Here is a 21,216-nt window from a genome sequence, read left to right as displayed (position 1 = left end):
GGCTGACAGTCCGCCTGCCGATGCAGGGGATGTGGGTTCGTGCCCCGGTCCGGGAAGATCCCACATGCCGCGGAGCGGCTGGGCCCGTGAGCCATGGCCGCTGAGCCTGCGCTCCGCAACGGGAGAGGCCACAACAGTGAGAGGCCCGCGTACCGCAAAAAAAAAAAAAAAATTTACTGCTAAGAAATGTTAACCATCATCTGAGCTTTCAGCAAGTCAATCTTTTTGCAACAGTAACACCAAAGGTCACTGATCACAGATCACCATGACAAATGCAGTAATAAAGCCAGAAATCTTGTGAGAATTACCAAAATGTGACATAGAGACACGAGGTGAACAAATGCTGTTGGAAAAATGGCACCAACAGATTTGCTCAAGGCAGGATTGCCACAAACCTTCAATTTGTAAAAAAAATTGTAACATCTGAAAAGCACAAAAGTAAAGAGCAATAAAATGAGTAATACCCATACATAAAAGAAAGAGTCAAAAAGAATTTGTGGTAAGTAGAAGGATGGTACAACAGATCCCAGTGAAGCAGTTCTGAACTATACTTTCCTTCAACAGCTTAACACACTAAATGCTAGTCTGGATCACAAATGAAGACAATGATTAAGATTTCTAAAAACCAAACTTTATATCTTGATACAGGATTTGGTTACACAGGTGTATGTACTGTATATAAATCTTATACAAAAAGAAAAACTGTAAACAGACATTAAACTCTCGGCAATAATCTGCATGCTAAAGTATTTACGGGGCAGTGTACTGATGTTTTTGCAATTTACTTTGAAGTGCATTATAATGAAATAAAATATGAAAGGAATGTGCTGATGGACACAGGGATGGACATGTGACAAAATGGACATAGTAAAATGTTAACTTTTAATAGTCCTGCTGGTGGATATATAGGTAATCAATGGAAAAGCCTTCTAACTTTACTGTATGTTTGAAAATTTCATAATAAAATGTTAAAAAAAAACCTAAAATGATACAAATAATCCGGTCCAATTCTTGTTTATCTCAGGAACTTCCTTTGTAGAATTAAAGATATGGAGGATTTGTTTAATTCTTTGTGGGGAAGGGAAGATAGAGTTACAATGAAAGAAGTCAAATACAGAATTCAAAGTGACTCAGATGGAGAAATCCCACTAAAGTATATATTCTGAAATCCTCTTTTCCTGGATTGTCTTAAAAAATGTGTCTTGACAAAGCAGTTTATTCCCTTAAAAATGATGAAAAGAGCAGAGCATTTCCAAGTAGACACTGCAAAACAAGAGCACAACTTGCCTTTATCTCATCTTGGCTGGCAAGCAGGCTGCTATTGGGATTGATAAGGACTCTATCTTCTCTCTTTGGATAATCTGGATTTTCCAGAAGAAAATTACAAAGTCTGCAAAAATAAATGATGTTACTTTCATAGTGCTTCCCAATCCCACACCTGCCCATTGATTCAAATGTAATGTGTGAAAATAAAGTTTCTAGACACACATTATAATTGACCTATCAGGGAATTAAAATGTTTGCAGATCAGAAAACCAAAACAAATAGATAGACAAAAGACAGTTACACTGAATCTCTATTTTTACTTGCTAATTTAAAAAGTAATATACATACTGAAATATAAACTCCGAAGTTTTTCTATTAGTTGGATATCAATATAATGAAGTCATTGAAATTCTTACTGGTTGAACTGTATGGAGAAAAGTTTGTATTTACATTCACAATTAAAAATAGTTTTCTGGGCTTCCCTGGTGGCGCAGTGGTTGAGAGTCCGCCTGCTGATGCAGGGGACACGGGTTCGTGCCCCGGTCCGGGAAGATCCCACATGCCGCGGAGCAGCTGGGCCCGTGAGCCATGGCCGCTGAGCCTGCGTGTCCAGAGCCTGTGCTCCGCAATGGGAGAGGCCACAACAGTGAGAGGCCCGCGCGCAGCAAAAAAAAAAAAAAAAGTTTTCTAAGAGTTAATAAATGGAATATAAAAGACCTTCTACTAATTCATTAATACTTCTTTTAACCCTACGGTAATAAATCCCCATGACAATCTGAGGGATGCTCAGTTTACTGTAAGGCTGAAGGAACAGACCATGTTTGCTTAAGAACAGACTCTCTTCATACCAAACTAACAACCCTGTCTTTTTATCACTACTATGAAATCCTTCAAAGGTAAGGATATAGAGAATAAGATAACATGAGAGATGTATCACCACCCAGATTTACAAATGTTAACTAAGAAGGCCTTTCACCCTAACAAACAAAGAAGCAACGAACTGTACTCCTGGGATGATTCCACACAGACAAGTACAGCCTGGTGGTATGCAGCACGAGCCACTTCAGTAGCAAGAAAGCTTCCCAGTTACAGGGCAACCGGGGCTTCCCCTCTCCTCTACCTTCCTTCCCTTGCTCCTGCAGATTCTGAAGATGACTCCACTGCCTCGAAGGTGCCCCACCATGATTCTCACTCAACTCCCTTCTCCCCAGGTCTCTCCTGTCCAGTGTCAGGAGCGCAGCCTCTAATTAAGACAGGTCTAGCAGGAAGAAGACAGAGAAAAGGTGTTCACCTCCAGCTCCTCTTCTCACCAAGGGCCAGTGTGTGGGGACTAAAAACTAGGGAGGCATGCTTCTTTTGCAATCCCCCTCAGGGCCCTCAGCACTGGCCGGAATACAAAGCCCAACTGCAAAGCCCCCTCTTCCTCCTACTCCAGGACCGGTCAGCACATCTCAACACCTTTTTCTTCATCATCACTACCAGGAGTCCCATGCTTCTTATTGTTAAGCTCTCCTCTTCCTATCACCACGCCCAGTCTCTGAAATATAATGCCAGAGGCCCGGAGAGGGAAAAACCCCTTTCCCATATTACAGTAGTAGCAAGGGGAGACACCCCTAGTCAAGAATTCTGAGCACATTTCCCATTAAAAGCATTGTCACTGATGGTGACTCTTTGTTCCAGTACAAACTGATGAGCACCACAGGTTATACAGATCTCTGAAGGCTAAGCTGAGAATCATTCACTGTTAAGAACCCAGTATTTGTGGAGAAAGGCATGAAGTTCCAAACAACCCCTTTAACATGCACAACTGGACATACTACAAACCAGATGTGGAATAGCTCCTCCATTCCAATCTTACCTGTTTGTAACGTTCTGATAAGTGTGGCTACCACAGGCCAACAAACTGCCCCAAAACCAGGAATTTGGGGAAAGATAAAAAGGTCAAATATAAAGAATCTTCTTTAATAGAATAGCCATGCATGAGTGAAGCCAGAGGTCTCCTAAGTGGGACGCATGGAAGATGATCTGCTAGGGTGTTGGAAGAAAGTAGTAAAACTTGTTTCTAGTTTTTAAAATCTCATCCTTTAAAATGTTCTATTTTTATGCACTTCCTAAAGTACATGCTATAGAACAGTAGGTATAATTTCTGAATCACCCCCCAACCCCCGGCAGCATTTTAGAGGTTCTTCTCTTAGCAATTCATTTTATATTTTCAACACTATTAAAAACTTCACATATCGAAATGCTTGTCAGAACTCAAATCTGCCCACCTACTGATATTTTTTCATGCTTGATCTGACCTGACAAGCTACAGGGTTTCGAGAAAGCACTCCCACTAAATAAGCCAAGCTAATATTCCAAGCTTTTATTCTTTAATAGTTGTTTGCTGCCTCGATCCAACTTAAGTTGCATCACATGTGAGTGAAAAGTCTTAGTTAAAGCGTCAAAGAGTAGGTTACCATCACAGCAGGTTCTCTGGTGAACAGGCCCCTCCTGCTAAAATGACCAGCTGGTTACATCTAAAGGTGACTTAAAGACTGCACACAAAGTGACTGAGAGTCAGCCCCACAAAATACCAGCTCGCTCAACTCTGCTTTGGGCCTCCTTTCGGCCCTACATTAACAACATTCAACTTAGTTTTGAGAATTAACAACTTAGTCTCAACAGCCCAGGGACGAAAGGAAAGCAGTGTCAGGAAAATCATACTGTAAGTTTCAAAAGATTCAATACCATTATTGAACATTCCCTTTCCTTTGGAATTCACAAGAATTTATGTTTAAGGATGAATATTTGCTTTTCAGTGATGCAAACGGCACAGAGTCAGTAAGCCCCTAGAAAAAATGACATGTATGAGACTCAGGAGGTAGGAGAACAGAATTGTCACAGAATCTGTCAATTTGATCACACTTTACCGACATTACATTGAAGACTAATTTTGCAGATACTTAAAAAATAATATATTCATCCACAGAATGAGAGGGAAACATTATAGTATACTAAATTTCTACAGGATTACTTTAATATTTACTATAAGTTATTTAAAATTCTACTTGGTATCCTATTCAAATCAGTATTCTGTAACTAAATGTGCTAGGTATATACATTTATAGTTTCTAAAATGAACGAACATTATGCTTCATAATCAGGAAAATATTAACAAAAAAAGGAATTCAATGATACAAGAGAAGGAGTAAACAATTTACATAGGAGGGAAATACAATTAGTAAACAAATACATGAAAAATGGTACATAGCTAATTACCAAAGAAACGCAACTAAAATCTTACTTACTTTATATGCCTAGTTAAAATAAGACTACCCTGTATTGTGGAGGAATGAGTAAACCAATTCACATACATCTCTAAGAGCAACATAACTGGCACAACTCCACAGGAAGGCTATCTGTGAGTTTGCTTTTGCTGCGCTACTTGGCTTGTGGGATCTTAGTTCCCCAACCAGGGATTGAACCCAGGCCCTCCGCACTGAAAGCGCAGAGGCCTAACCACTGGACTGCCAGGGAATTCCCTGGAAAGCTCTTTGGAAATATGTTTCAAGGATCATGAATCTGTTTATAATCCCTGATCCCAAATCTTAACTTTTAGGGTTTCAGCATACCGTGTATAACAAAAAAAAGGAAAAGTACTACATGGAATAATGCAGAATGTTTATCAGAACACTAGTGAAACTATGTACAGGAAAAATATTTAACAAAGAGGAAAATTCAATAGAATAATTTTTATTAAAGGTAATCATTAATAACACCATAAAAATATTTTTTTACATAACACTATTTCATGAAAAAGATATCCAAAATTGTATTTACCCTCCAAAAAAAATTAGGTTTTCATTCCAAGAACTAAAAAGGTACATTAAAAAAAATCAGTTTGGACTTCCCTGGTGGTGCAGTGGTTAAGAATCCACCTGCCAATGCAGGGGACACGAGTTTGAGACCTGGTCTGGGAAGATGTCACATGCCGCAGAGCAACTAAGCCCGTGTGCCACAACTACTGAGCCTGCACTCTACAGTCCTTGAGCCACAAATACTGAGACTGTGTGCCACAACTACTGAAGCCCACGCACCTAGAGCCCATGCTCCACAACAAGAGAAGCCACCACAATGAGAAGCCCGCACACCGCAAGGAAGAGCAGCCCCCACTCACCACAACTCGGGAAAGCCCACGTGTGGCAATGAAGACCCAACGCAGCCAAAAATCAATCAATCAATCAATCAGTTGTTTTTTAGTTGAGTGGAAGTCTAGGAGATATTTTTCATTGTAAAAGTGTAGCTATTTCTGCTCAATTTTGCTATGAATTTAAAACTATTTCAAAATTAAAGTTTATTAATTAAAAATAATGCAGTTGCCATCATGTTGTTTACATACTCAAAAAGAAAATATTTTAAAACCTTAGAATAAAACAGCACCTTCACTTCTAGTAATGGCAGACCAATACTCCCAAAGATGAGAAACAAGACCAAAATTAAAAAACAAAATTAAAAAATTTCTACTTGAAGGTATCACTAGCCAACAGGGTGGTAAAGAAGGCCAAGTCTGGGCTTCCCTGGTGGCGCAGTGGTTGAGAGTCCGCCTGCTGATGCAGGGAACACGGGTTTGGGCCCCAGTCCAGGAAGATCCCGCATGTCGTGGAGCGGCTGGGCCCGTGAGGCATGGCCGCTGAGCCTGCGCATACGAAGCCTGTGCTCCGCAACGGGAGAGGCCACAACAGTGAGAGGCCCATGTACCGCCAGAAAAAAAAAAAAAAGAAGGCCAATTCTGGTTAAGACTAGGGGCTTGGGAGGCATGTACAAGTATGCTCATAGCTGCATTATCTGCGATAGCTAAAAAGTGACAACAACCCAAATGTCCATCAAAAGTAGAGGGAGGGGCTTCCCTGGTGGTGCAGTGGTTGAGAGTCCGCCTGCCGATGCAGGGGACACGGGTTCGTGCCCTGGTCCGGGAAGATCCCACATGCCGTGGAGCGGCTGGGCCCCGTGAGCCATAGCCGCTGAGCCTGCGCGTCCGGAGCCTGTACTCTGTAACGGGAGAGGCCACAACAGTGAGAGGCCCACGTACCGCAAAAAAAAAAAAAAAAAAAGTAGAGGGAAAAATTTAATTACAGCATTTTCATACAAGTCGAATACTACTTAGCAACGAAAATGCATGAACTATAGTTATACACAGCATGAAAGAATCTCACAAACATAATGTTGAAAGAAGCCAGTCACGAGAGAATACAGACTACATGAAATCTTCATACAGCATTCAAAGATGGCAGCAATGCTCTATTTTTTGAAGATTGCTGGGTGGTGGTTGCATGAATGTTTTATTTGTAATAATTTATTAAGCTGTGCATCTTTATTTTGTGCATTTTTCTCTATGTGTATTATAGTTCAAAAATAAAAAAATTAAGTTATACACAATCCAGAATATGGAGGAAAGGCTTGAGAAGAATGAATGGTGTGTAAAATAACAAAATGGCTTCCCCTTCCAGCAGTATGGAAGATTAAGTATCAATTAAGTACCCAGGCAGTCTCCAATTGAAAACTGCTGAATGAAATATTAAAATAAAACTTTTAAAGTACACCAAAATGTTTAAGTTAGTAAGGCGTTTTCAGGAGTCCAAATCTAAGTGAAACTGACACCCCTGAGAAATAAGCTAAACACAGAAGCTAGTTTTCCTGAGGGCATTTGTTGATCCTAATAAACGTGAGCCCTTAGTTTTCACGGGGCACACAGGATAAGAGACAAAGCTCAGAGACCACATGGAAAAGCATGCCTTAACACTGATCCTGAGTGGATGGATGGGAAAACAGAACTCCCCCTGAGAATTTGTGATTACCCAGTCCTCATCCAGGACTAAAGTCTTACTACCCAGGTAAGATAAAACTTCCAGACAACAACCTAAAGTAGTATTAGACTGACATTGCCCTGAGGAACATGACAGAAGTTAAAGCAAATCCTCCTTGAAGGAACCGTTTCTATCAAGACCTCAAGTAATGCGCTCACAGTCAAAATCTACAAAGTAACGCAAGGAAACAGGACACCATGAGGCCAGGAGAAACAACAGAATGAGATTCACAAGAACTTCATGTGTCAGAATGATCACACCCAGAACACAAAGAAGTTATGTTTATTGTTTTTAAGACCTAAAGTGATTAAAAATACAAACAAAAAAAAAACACTATTAGAATGGCCTGAAGAATTAAAGAATAAGAATACTAGAAATGAAAAACATATAGAAACTGAAATTAAAAACATAACAGATGGACTTACTAGCAGATTATACCCCACTGAAAAGACAATTGGTGAGCTGGAGGTTAGATCTGAAAAATCATCTGGAATGCATCTCAGAAACAAAGAGATGATGTTAAGAGCCATCATGGACAAGGGTTAGAAGAAAAGTGTTACAGAAGGGGGGAAAAAGAGAACAGGGCAAAAGAATTATTTAATGAGATAATGGCTACAAAATTTCCAGACCTGACCAAAATCATCAATCTACAGCCCAGCACAGTCTATATTCTAACTGTATTGCCTTAGTGAAATATACTTAAGTGCAAAAATAACTACAAAACATTGTTTACTTCACTCAGTAGAGGTATTAGTACTAGTAACATCGGTACTACAATGTTAAAATTATTTTATGTATATTTTAGGATAAAGAAAATAAATATATTAATGTTATTAGAAATTACGTTTTTAGTGGAAGAAAAAAACACATAAATGTAAAATTCAGAAAGATTGAGAAAAAAATTTTAATTTTAAATTTGAATGGGAAATTTTGAATATAAATTCATGATTTAAAAAAAAACTTATTTTCTTGGTTTGTCCCTTAAAAAGGTCCTAGAAGTAATGACAGGCTAGTAGGTATGATGAGCAAGTTTAGCCCCAAGATGTTAGTTTATAAATAACAATCCTCATTCTAAGAAACCTGGATTTCTTGGGGGAAATGACAGATTCCAGGTTTTCGGCAGAGAAGTTCAAGGTAAGCCTGGGGTAACTTAGCCTATTAGAAAGCCAGGATGTGCTCAAAGACTAATAGAGTCACGCTAAAAAGACACAGGTGCATCTTAAGAAGCTCCTACTGGTCAAATTTAGGATAATTCAGTTTCAAAAAGAAAAAAATTATAAAGCACCACTTATACAAACCTTTATGTCTACAGAGATTTAAAAAAGAGCACAGGGCTTCCCTGGTGGCGCAGTGGTTAAGAATCCGCCTGCCAATGCAGGGGACACAGGTTCGAGCCCTGGTCCAGGAAGATCCCACATGCTGTGGAGCAACTAAACCCGTGCGCCACAACTACTGAGCCTGTTCTCTAGAGCCCGAGAGCCTCAACTACTGAAGCCTGCACACCTAGAGCCCGTGCTCTGCAATAACAGAAGCCACCGCAATGAGAAGCCCACGCACCGCAACGAAGGGCAGCCCTTGCTCACATCAACCAGAGAAAGCCCGCGTGCAGCAATGAAGACCCAACTCAGCCAAAAATAAATAAATTAAAAAAAAAAAAAGCACGCAAGAAATAAAAGGCAAAATCTTCCTTACAGCAGAATGCCAGATAATAACCTAGGTGGTGGATACAGGGTGTTCTTTCAACTTTTTATGTTCAAAAATTACAGGGGGAAAAAATCAGTAACATTAAAAAAAAAGTAAGTGGGGGACTGTTCTAAATTAAAAAGCTAAAAAGATAAACAAATACATTTGAAACCTTGATTCCATCTTGGTTTAAAAAAATGGTAACAGTGCCTGCCTCTGGACAGAGCGGGAGAGATAGGGCTGCCAATGGCACCACAGTGCCTTTGTATGAATTAGAAAAAAGTACCTCCTCTGGGCTGCTAACCTCAGACAGAGGGCCCTTCCTTCTTGGTTAAGGCAGCCAGCTCCCACTCGCACCCTTGCTGAGTTCTACGGTACAGAATATAATCTTTGAGGACAGAGGTTTAGTAGCCACCTTTAATTAAAATAATCTGTATTAATTAGCCGAAAATTTGATCAAGTTCAATACCTACTGCTCTTTACAAATTTACAACTGTTCCACCTCTGCATACTAGAAGGAGGTGAAAGAGTATAAGAGGAAAGAGACTTATTTTTCATTTTGTATTCTTTGGGACACTTTTATTTATTATTATTATTTTTGTTTTGCGGTATGCGGGCCTCTCACTGCTGTGGCCCCTCCCGTTGCGGAGCACAGGCTCCGGACGCGCAGGCCCAGCAGCCATGGCCATGGATCCCACATGGCCATGGATCCCACATGCCACGGAGCAGCTGAGCCCCGTGAGCCATGGCCGCTGGGCCTGCGCGTCCGGAGCCTGTGCTCTGCAACGGGAGGGGCCCCAGCAGTGAGAGGCCCGCGTAACGCAAAACCCCCCCCCCAAAAAACATATTTATCAACTTTATAATGAAAATTAAAGAAGACACTTCCATACCTGTCTCCATATAGGCAGAGTGGCTACAGGATACTTTGTTACAAATACAGGGAAGAATATATCTTTAACATCCTGACCACAATATGGGTAGTATCAATGCTAAGAATTAACTAAACATCTTAATTCTATAACCATGCATGATTCTATACAAGATCCAGAAAACAGTCTGTATACGACTAAAATTAAAACTATTCTAACAGGATGATTCAAAAAGACATAACGCTAACTGAAGTAAGGCAGCCGAAAAAGGACAAATATTGTGTGACTCCATTTACATGAGGTCTCTAGAGAAGCCAAATTCATAGAGACAGAAAGTAAAACAGTGGTTGGCACACACTTGGGAGAGGGAGTGGGGACAGGTTCAGTTCGAGAAGATGAAAAAGTTCTGGAGATGGATGGTGGTGATGGTTGTGCAAAAATGTAAATATACTTAATGCCACTGAACTGTACACTTACAAATGGTTAAACTGTTTTGTGTTATGTATATTTTACCACAATAAAAAAGAAGAAAGAAAAAAAGCGTGGTGGTATACTTACACATTCAAATCATAGTAATTTTTCAAATGAATTATTTCCTCAATATACCCATGTGCTACATCTGGAAATCTTACTTCCTAGAAGGGAATAAAAAACATTATTTATATTTCATCCCCTGGTATGGTTTCAAATTGCAATAAAAACCAGATGGCAAAAAGTACATAAAATGACTAAAGACTAGAAAAGGACTGTAAAGCAGTTTTGTGTCTGGCTTAAACCTTCACACAAGGTGCCCAGATTTATCTGTCTACACAGAATATGGAATTTAGAAAGGTACGCAGAGATCACCTGGTCCTCTGCCCCCATTCTGCATGTCTATTCTATAGTCTTTCAATAAATATTGAACATCTCTGCCCAAGCAAAGGAAGTCTAAAGACAAATAAAACACTTTCTAGTGTATACCCTCAAGAAGCACACAATCTAGTAGACCAGATGAAAAAACCTGGGGGAAGAAGGGTTAAAACACTGTTCCAAGGCAAAGAGCAGCCCACAGAGCCCTGCATGACTTTCTAGGTCAGTGCTATCTAACAGAACTTGGTACAAAGGTGGAAATGTTCTATTCTGTGCTTTCCAATACGGTAGCTGTTCAGCCCTATGTGGCTACTGAGCACTTAAAATATGACTGGTGCCACCAGAAATGAAATTTAAATTTTATTTAATTGTAAGACATTTAAATTTAAACAGCCAAATGAAGCTACTGTATTGGACAGTGTAGCTCTAGGTAATCTTATAAACCTGCTTTAAGGGTTTGAATTTGGAGTTAACTCAATTCCTTTTTAAAAACTGCGCAGACTGCTCATATGACAGCATGAGGGCAACCATGATCTGCAGCTAGAATCCCAGAGGGCTTGCTGAGGGTTTAAGCATACATTCAGGAATCCTGATTCAATTTTCAAATCTTCAGTTTCTCTCCTTCTAGTCTACAAATCTAGGAAATTCAGAAAATGAAGTCCACACACACAAATAATACTTTTGCAATAAAAGGAAACTCAGTATACTTAGTGTGTATAATTATTTACATATCAAAATAAAACTTACTGTTTCTTTCACTAATAGTGCAATGAGTTCTTGGTCTACGTCAGGAGCTTCTTGCCTCCAAAGGTTTTCCAAATTGGGCTCCTGAGATCCTTGCAGTGGAAAGGCTGGACCTGGCTCTTCATCATCTATTGCTAATTGTTGGTCTTCAAGCTCTTCCAGAGGATGGGCAGGCTGAGGAGAAGAAGGGCCTGGAATCCCATCCTGCTGGGGTTCTGATCTTGGAAAAGCTGGTCTTGGAAAAGCTGACCCTGAGGCTTCATGCTGATACAACAGTGGGCCCAGTTCTACTTCAGGCTGCCGCTCCTGAGGCACAACCTGGTTTGTTATCTCACGGGGCTGTTGGTTCAGAGACTGGAAGTAAGGATGGTCTAACCAGCAGTCTTCTTCGATGGCCTGGTCATCTAGGATATCAGTTGATTCTCCGAGGTTTGATAAAAGCTCTGTCTCTGAGTCTTCAGATGACTGGTTCTGAGTGTCCAAAGGATCACTTTCTGGAAAAAGAAGGCTACCTTCTTTCAAGATAATGATTTTCTGCTCTGCTCTGTGGTTGACAATGTCATTTGTTGCTTGGTTATGACTTGGTCCAGGCTTGGGTTCTCTTTCTGTTTGTCCACTTGGCTTAATGAATTCAGAAACTCCAGGAGGCCCAAGATCTAGAAATTCACCGTAGTTATCCTCAGAATCATCCTGTGCCCCAGAACCAAACAACGAGCTGTTACACACAGAAAAAAAGCGGTTCTTATCTGATTCAAAGGCTGCTCTAGACTTTTTAGGCCTTTCTTCTCCCAATCTTTTGAGATCTTGCCACTGGGCAGCTGGTTTGATGAGATTGGGTCGTGATGTCTGAGGTTTATTTGTCTAAGAAAAAATGAAATTTTAATAATAATTCAATTTTTTTCCTGTGTCTATACCTCCCTATGTACTTATATTGAGCTTCTGAGGTTGGACAGGAAAGAAACAAAAACAAAAACACCCTCCGCCATGAGACCTATTCTTCACATTTATCTTAACATTGAAATTTGGTCACACTATAGTAACTGTAAGAATCAAAGCAGCCATTCATTGATTGAAGCATGACTTATAGTTTGAATTATAATTTCACCTGAGACCAGTAAAACAAAAATAACTGCATAGTACAGAAAATAATGAAAGAATGACAACACAGTAGAGGAATGAGAAACGTTCAACAGACACACGAAAAGCACTAAATCTCATTAGTAATGCAGCAAAATGCAAATTAAAACAAGGTACCCCCCCCAAGACTGGCAAACAATTTTTAGTTAGACAACTTTTTAGTTAGCATTGGTACAGATGTGGGAAAACTCTCATACTATCATTCATTGCTTGTGAATTTAGGAAAGCAATTTGGTATTACTTATTTTTAAAAAAATGTATATCCTTATGATTTGTCACTATCGTTTTTCAATATCTATTCTATAAACCCTTATGTATCCAAAGGGAGCATATTCACCGCCACACTGCTTGCAACATAAAAAGAAAAACACTGGAGACATTCTGAAGTTTGTTCCTAAGCGAATAGTTAAGTAAACTATTATTTATCTGCTCTACAAAATACTCTCCAACTCTCCACCCCTCCAAGAGGTAGCTCTATATGTAATGAAATGGAAACATCACCAATAAACGTTACTACGTGAAGAAAAGTTACAAAACAATACATACACAGACTGATTCTATTCTTAAAAAAAATCAAAACACAGACATAAAACATACCATTTCTAAAAGCATACACACACACACACACACACACACGCACACGCGAATACATATGAATTCAAAGAAAAAGATATGGAAGGATACATGCCAAACTAGTGACAACAGTTCCTCTGGGAAACCTCTGGGGCAGAAGGGGCTAGTGAAGACAGACTTCAGTTTTATCTGTATTGTTTCAATTTCTATAGAGAAAACAATCATATGTTATTTATAAATGTAAAAAGTGGAATGCCCTGGGCTTCCCTGGTGGCGCAGTGGTTGAGAGTCCGCCTGCTGATGCAGGGGACGCGGGCTCGTGCCCCGGTCCTGGAAGATCCCACATGCCGCAGAGTGGCTGGGCCCGTGAGCCATGGCCGCGGAGCCTGTGTGTCCGGAGCCTGTGCTCCGCAACGGGAGAGGCCACAACAGTGAGAGGCCCGTGTACCGCAAAAAAAAAAAAAAAGTAGAATGCCCAATTTTAAGGTAGCAGAATAAAGATGCCTCTGATCCTTCTCTTCTCTGAAATTACCCCAATCCAGAGAGGAGAATGAGACAAAGAACTGAAAATCTTTGATAAAACTAGCAGACATCTGTGATCCCAAATCACAATATATACGAGAAGGAGCTGATAAATCTAGTGAGGGAAGTCTAACCAGATTTTAGGCAAGGCAGAGAAAGCTTCAGAAAGGCTGAGTTTTCCAAAGTAGGTGGTGTGGCCTGGCGGGCAAAACCAACTCCTTGCTTGGAACAATGGGAACCTCCACTCCATTTGGCAGCAAGGATGTTCTGAGGAGGTTAGACTGAATGAAGACACACGTCTCTGCTGGAGGTAGGCTGTCAGTGAGGCAGGAGGGAGAGAACTTTGAACTGGGCTGCTCTGAAACTGGCAGTATCTGCCAAGCAGTAAGAAAGAAAGAAGCATATGTGCATGTAAGCACACCTCCCCCACCCGCTGCCACCCCAATGTCCTCTGTCATAGGAAGAATTCCTGCTAGCCAAGAATAGTGCCTGAGCCTTTCCCCAACATAAATGCCTGCAAAGAGCTGGTCCAGGAAAACTTCAAATGCATTCAACGTTGAGTAGTGATAAAAAATAAGCAGTACAGAAACTATATTAAGATACCTAACTATTGAAAAAAGAAGTGGTAGATGAGCAACACAGATGATAAAATCAGTACTACACAGAGAATGAAATGAGAAGAGAGAAGCAGGAAAACAAAGTAGTAATGAAATAATTAGGTATTTAATATAAATGTTCTAAATCATGGTTTTGTAGAAATAAGGTAACCATCAAAAGTTTGGAGGGGAAATGGAGAAGCTGAGGGTCAAAAGATACACTTAAAGCTAATAAATCAACATATAAGGACATATGTAAGGATAGCAGTTGAAAGTATAAAAGCAAGTACTAGAAGAACTAAAAACAAACAAAAAAACCTAAGGATAAAAACCTTTCAAATTATTAGCAAGGACACATGCCCCCAATATAAATAAAATAAAACCTCAAAAATGCAGGGAGTATAGTGAAAGATCATTTTTAAAAGCAATAAAAATATAAAGCATATTAAACACTATTAGAGAACTAAAAACAAAGTATAATGGTCACATTAATAAATATAAATTAGATCAATTTACCTATTTAATTTAAAAGTCTCTTTAGGGGCTTCCCTGGTGGCGCAGTGGTTGAGAGTCCACCTGCTGATGCAGGGGACATGGGTTCGTGCCCCGGTCTGGGAAGATCCCACATGCCGCGGAGCGGCTGGGCCCGTGAGCCATGGCCACAGAGCCTGTGCTCTGCAATGGGAGAGGCCACAACAGTGAGAGGCCCGCATACAGCAAAAAAAAAAAAAAAAAAGTCTCTTTAAATAGAACCACTAAGCAAAACCCAACTCTATAATCAACTACAGGCATACCCCAGAGATACTGCAGGTTTGGTTCCAGACCACTGCAATAAAGCTAGTATCCCAATAAAGCAAGTCTCATGAACTTTCTGGTCTCCCAGTGCATAGAAAAATTATGTTTACACTATACTGTAGTCTATTAAGTGTGCAATGGTATTATGGTTAAAAAAACAATGTAAATCTTTAATTTTTTAAATGCTATTGGAAAAAAGGTGCCAAAAGACTTGCTCAATGCGAGGTTGCTACACACCTGCAATTTGTTTAAAAAAAAAAGAGCAATATCTGCAAAGCACAGTAACATGAGACATGCCTGTATACAATCAAGAGTTACTACACCACTGGGATTCAGAAAGCACATGGACAAAGACACCAAAGCGGATTTCTGATTCTAGCAATGGCATGCTAGACCATTCAGATCAACCCTTCTACTGAGTAAAAGCAGAAACCCTGGTCAAAATATCAAAGCAAAACCAAAACATCTACTTGAAGGCCTCAGGATCCAGGAGGAAGAAATCCAACAAAATAAGCTACTTTTCTTCTACAGATGCATTTGCCAATCCCAGACCTGGATGAAGAATGAGAAGATTGAACGAAAGTTTTGGTATCTTTTTTGAGGAGCTAAGTGCACAAAATCAGAATTCAGAACTCACCATGGGGAGGAGTTCTGGTAAATCTCAAGCTCTAGGGTCATTCCTTGAAGGGTACACCACTGAAGTAACGGTAAAGCGGAAATATGCTGGACCTCCCAGAAGCTGAATCCTAGTTTCAATAGTTTAAATCCCTGGATCTGAGTTTCCTGGTCTCCCAAACCTTCTTTGAGAAACAAATATAGGCCCTCTTTGAAGAAAGATAATATCACCTAGAACCTCAAAATTTTCATATATAGTGATACTACTATTCAACAAAAAATAACCAGGCATATAAGAAGTTGATGCAACATAATAGAAAACCAAGAGAAGTAACAGACAACAGAAACAAATCTACAGTGATTTCAAATAGTGAAGTTATCAGACATGGATTCTAAAATAACATACTTAGCATGTTTAAGGAAATAAAAGACTAGATTGAAAGTTTCACCAGAGAACTAGAAACTGTTACAAAGAAAGAAAAAAAATAAACTATCAAATGGAAATTCCAGAATGTAAAAATACAATAACTGAGATCAGGAATCAATGGATCAGTGCACAGCATTTTAAATAAACACAGTTGAAAAGAAAAATTAGTGAACGGAAAGACAGGTCAGAAGAAAATAGAATAATGCATAGAGACACAAAATGATTGAAAATTAGATAAGAGAATAGGAGACATAAAGAATACAGTGAAAAGGTTTTACCCAACTATGTAACTAAAGTTCTAGAAAAAGAGGAGAGAGATAAGAAGCAATATCTGAAGATAAATTACAAATATTCAAGCAGAACAGCAGCTTGATTACATTTCTGAAGATCTAAACCGGATAATTAAAAAAAAATCCAAACAGACCTAGATACAGCAATAGGAAGACTGCAGAAATCAAATACAAAGATAAAAATTTAAAGCAGCAGCACACGCTACTTTCAAAAGGAAAAAATAAGACTCACTTTTCAATAGAAAAATGGAAGCCAGATGGATAAACAACAAGGTCCCACTGAATAGCACAGAGAACTATATCAATAACCTATGATAAACTATAATGGAAAAGAATATAAAAAATATATGTACGTATAACTGAATCACTTTGTTGTACAGCAGTAATTAACACAACATTGTAAATCAACTATATTTCAATTAAATAAATAAAAGAAAAATGGAAGCAAAAAATACTGGAATAGTATCTTCCTTGTGTTAAAAGAAAATAACTGACACATTGAATTCTATACTCAACGAAAATATCAGATTTACTATAAAGAAAATCCTAAAGAGTGTTCTTTAGATAGAGTAAAAATAATCTGTGTTTTAAGGCCAGAGATGCAGAAAGGAATGAAGACCAACATAAAAAGATAAATATCTGGAGAAGGTAAAGTGAATACTGATTGTAAAAAACACAGGGTTTAAAACAATATATACAGGGGCTTCCCTGGTGGCACAGTGGTTAAGAATCCGCCTGCCAATGCAGGGGACACGGGTTCGAGCTCTGGTCCGGGAAGATCCCACATGCCACAGAGCAACTAAGCCCATGCGCCACAACTACTGAGCCTGCACCCTAGAGCCCGTGAGCCACAACTACTGAAGTCCGCACGCCTAGAGCCCATGCTCCACAACAAGAGAAGCTACCGCAACGAGAATCCCGCGCATGGCAATGAAGAGTAGCCCCCGCACGATGCAACTAGAGAAAGCCCGCGTGCAGCAACGAAGACCCAATGCAACCAAAAATAAAATTTAAAAAAATTAAAAAAAAAAACGAGCAAAGGATCTGCATAGACATTTCTCCAAAGATATACAAATGGCCAATAAGCACATGAAAAGAGGCCAACATCATGAGCCATCGGGAAATGCAAATCAAAATCATAATGAGATACTGCTTCACAACCATGAAGATGGCTGTAATAAGAAAGATAGACAGCAATTATTGGTGAGAATATGGAGAAGCTGGAACACTCACACTGCTGGTAGGAATGTAAAATGGTGCTACTACTATGGAAAACAGTCTGGGAAAGTAAAATACAGATTTACCTTGTGATCCAGCAATTCCATTCCTAGGTATATACCTGCTATGGTCTGAATGTGCCCACTCCCTCTACCTCCAAATTCATATGTTGAAATCCTAATCACCAAAGGTAATGGCAGCAGTAGGGGGAGTCTTTGGGAGGTGCTAAGTCATGAGGGTAGAACCCTCATGAATGGGATTAGTGCCTTTACAGAAGAGGCTCCAGGGAGATTCCTAGCTCCTTCCACCATGTGAGGACACAGTGAGAAAGCTGTGAACCAGGAAGAGGACCTTTACACGATCATGCTGGAGTCTTGATCTTGAACTTCCCAGCCTGCAGAAGTGTGAGCAATAAATTTCTGTTATAAGCTACCCCGTCTGTGGTATCTTGTTAGAGCAGCCCAAATAGACTAAGACAATACTCAAAAGAAACGAAAACATATGTCCACAGAAAAACTTCTACATAAATGTTCATAGCAGCATTATTCATTATTCATAATCACAAAAAAGTGGAAGCAACTCAAATGTCCATCAATTGATGAAAGGCTAAACAAGATGTGGTATATCCACACAATGGAATATTATTCAGCAACAGAAAGGAGTGAAGTACCGATTGGTCATCACAGATGACCTTGAAAACGTTATGCTAAAGAAAGAAGCTGGTCACAAAGGACCAAATAGTATATGATTCCGTTCATATAAAATGTCTAGAATAGGCAAATCTATAGAGACACAAGTGGTTAGTAGTTCTTAGGACTGGGTGGAAGAGAAGAAGGGAGGAGGGAAGATAATGGTTAGCTCATCAAATCAAGAAAAAAGGCTAAAAAACCACAGCTACACTAAAATAGAAAAGGAAAATGGAGGAACCATAGGTTCAGAGTAAGTAGAAAGAACAGGCTATTTTGTTTAACTCTATTAAATACATTAAAAAACGCTGAAGAAATAAATGATTTTCTAGAAAAATATCAGGGACCAAAACAGATACTGAAAGCAACACAAAATCTAGACATGTCAATCACCACAGAAGAAGCTGAAACAGTTTCAAAGAACCGTCCTCCATGAAAAGAAATAGCCCAGATGCCTTTAGGGTAAGTTCTACCAAATCTTTAAAGAACAGGTAACTCCAACATTATTTAAAATATTTTATCAGAGCACAGAAAAAGAAAGAAAACTTCTAGACTCTTCATGAAGTCAGAATAATGTTTATAAAAAATTTGTCAAGGACAGCCCAGGCACACACACACCCCTATGGGCCAATCTCACTCGTGAGATCTATGGAGAAAACCCTAAATAAATCTTAGCAAATAGAATCTAATAGCACATTACGATAATACTGTAATACCATTACCAAGCAAAGTCTGCCCAGAGACAAAGTAATTTACCACATTAACGGATTTTTAAAAAATCATATAATAATCTCCACAGATGCTGAGATTGAATTTGACAGAATTCTACATTTACTCATTAATAAAAACTTGAAATAAAGTAGATAGCTACTTCCTTAACATAATTTAAAAACGGTATCTCAAGCAATAAGTCACCATCACACTTAAGAAGAAATATTAAAAGTATTCCCATTTATGTCAGTGGCTATTTTTATTATTTCTATTACCACTATTACTTAAAAAATTTGAAGACTTATCACTTAATATAATTAGACAAGTATAAAAACTGGAAAGGAAGAAACTGTATCATTATTTACAGATGGACCAGATACCATTCCTTGGGTCAACTGAAAAATGACTACAGACAATAAAAACAAGCTGATTATGAAATTAATATAAAAACCAACAGACTTTTAAATTTAAAAAAAAGGTTTAAAAGGTACACAGAAGAAAAGATGCTATTTACAAAAGCAAGAGAAAACATAAAATAACCAGGAACAAACTTAAAAATGTTTAAGATCTATTGTAAGAAAAATTCAAAATGCTCTGGCTGAGGAATATAAAAGGTTAGACAGAAAGAACTTGTTCTTAGTTAGAAAGGGTCAATATTATAAAAACTTTCTATAACAATAAAATATGTTTTAAATTAAACAAACTATCTACCTATCTTTTGAAATTAGAAAAGCTGATCTTAAAATCTGCATTAAAATATAAGCACAAAATATCCTGGATGAGTCTGAAAAATACAGAGTAATAAGGGGAGATGGGCACTATCTGATATTAAGATACATTATAAGGACATAGTAATTACAACACTGTGGACTAGTACATGAAGAGTCAGAGCAACAGTTCAGAAGTTAAGTCCAGAAATAGACCAAAACATACAGCTTCTGACTTCTAAGCTAAGGGGACATCAGGTAGGGTATAAAAGAGGCTGTTCTCAGAAATGTAGAACAAGTGCAAACAAATAGTGCTACAAGTGTAGCACAAGAGGTGCTCTCAGCTGTTCTATAAGGCCCCTACCCACTACTGAGTGGCTGAAGAATCAGATTATTAACTTGCAATATGCCTCGTCACGTTAAGTTTTAGAAAACTCACTTCCGCCAGGATGACATCATCATCCAGGTCCTCTTCATCATGCTGCTGAGGAGCTGGGGTGACCAGCATTGGAACCCCTTCCTCATCAGAGGAGTCAGATATGGTGATGGGTCCATCTCTGAGATTGATCCAGTCTAAAAGTAGGCAGAGAACACTGTTAGGAGGAGGTGGGCATAATCACATTGTCCTTTAATTCAACTTTGGCATGAAAAGGGTCAAGCTTAAAGCCAAGTTTACAGCTAATGGAGTGTTAACTTATCTCCTCAAGCAGCACATGCAACCAAGCATTAAAATGAGCCATTTTTCCATGCTGATCTTTGCCAATAATTCATTTTGGGAATCACCAGAGAAAATCTGACAATTACTATGCTCAAGATTATCAACTTTTTCTTATACTAGACTGGAGGAATCTGTTGATAAAATCTTCTCGACTGCTCATTTCTTAAAAGTGAAATTATGGCCTCCCATCTCACCTCTATTCTTCCAAAGAAATATAAAACACTGCTTTATTCAAACTGATAGGTCTGAAAAAACTTTCACTCAGAAACAGTAAAATTTTCACTTAATATTTAAAATATTAAAATTTGCTCACCTTAGACACAAACCTTAAATATCACTTACTCAAACATATTTCAGTGTTTTAGTCAAACACCCATTTATCATCTATGACAGTAAGCACTTTAATCTTCCTGTTTCCTTTTAAATATAACTAGAGTTAAACTAACCATCTATTGATAGATGTAATAATTCTGTTAAAGGTCTCCAAGTACTTTTATTTGTTTGAAGACAAAGCACGTTTGATATGAATTACTGGATAACACAAATTAATAATTCCTCCATTAAAGCTCTAATATTTTTCTCAAGGTTAATGCCTCATGTATTTTTATGTTACCCAACAACCTGAAAAGCAATATAAAACCAATTATCTCATTTCATTCCTGTAACAGGACTGTGGTAATGCCAAGACAGTAGTTTAAAACAGGTACGTCCACGGGATCTAAGGTCAGACTGCCTGGATTCCAGCCTCAGCTCTACCACATACTAGCTATATGATGCCATTATTTACTTCTTTAGGCATCCATTTCCTCAACATTAAAGAAAGGCTAACAACACTGCCTACCTCAAATAGCTGTATTACCTAAAATGCTTGTTTATTATAGTACTTGACACACAGTGAAGTTGCCTGATTTTAAGTCCAATGCTACCTACACAGAAACAACCAACTGAACTGAGGGCCTGCGGA

The 21,216-nt window shown here is 38.8% G+C and overlaps 1 protein-coding gene across 6 annotated transcripts in view; it reads right to left on the bottom strand.

Annotated features, from left to right (window-relative positions):
• Positions 1-21,216, bottom strand: part of RNF216 (ring finger protein 216) — a 172,043-nt gene that overhangs the window by 120,459 nt on the left and 30,368 nt on the right. For 2 of the 6 annotated variants that reach the window (XM_060124573.1, XM_060124572.1), the window contains exons 3-6: positions 19,974-20,107; positions 11,261-12,118; positions 10,223-10,299; positions 1,288-1,390 (exon numbers count right to left, since the gene is read on the bottom strand). In XM_060124573.1, the coding sequence (XP_059980556.1) occupies positions 1,288-1,390; positions 10,223-10,299; positions 11,261-12,118; positions 19,974-20,107 (1,172 nt within the window). Of the gene's footprint in view, positions 1-1,287; positions 1,391-10,222; positions 10,300-11,260; positions 12,119-19,973; positions 20,108-21,216 lie in introns of those variants that run through there. The other 4 variants (XM_060124575.1, XM_060124574.1, XM_060124576.1 and 1 more) reach the window with 3 other exon arrangements.

This window comes from Lagenorhynchus albirostris, chromosome 15 (genome assembly GCF_949774975.1).
Source record: "Lagenorhynchus albirostris chromosome 15, mLagAlb1.1, whole genome shotgun sequence".
Lineage (NCBI taxonomy): Eukaryota > Metazoa > Chordata > Mammalia > Artiodactyla > Delphinidae > Lagenorhynchus > Lagenorhynchus albirostris.
The sequence above is the reverse complement of the archived record's forward strand: the minus strand, read 5'-3'. Positions and strand labels throughout refer to the sequence as shown.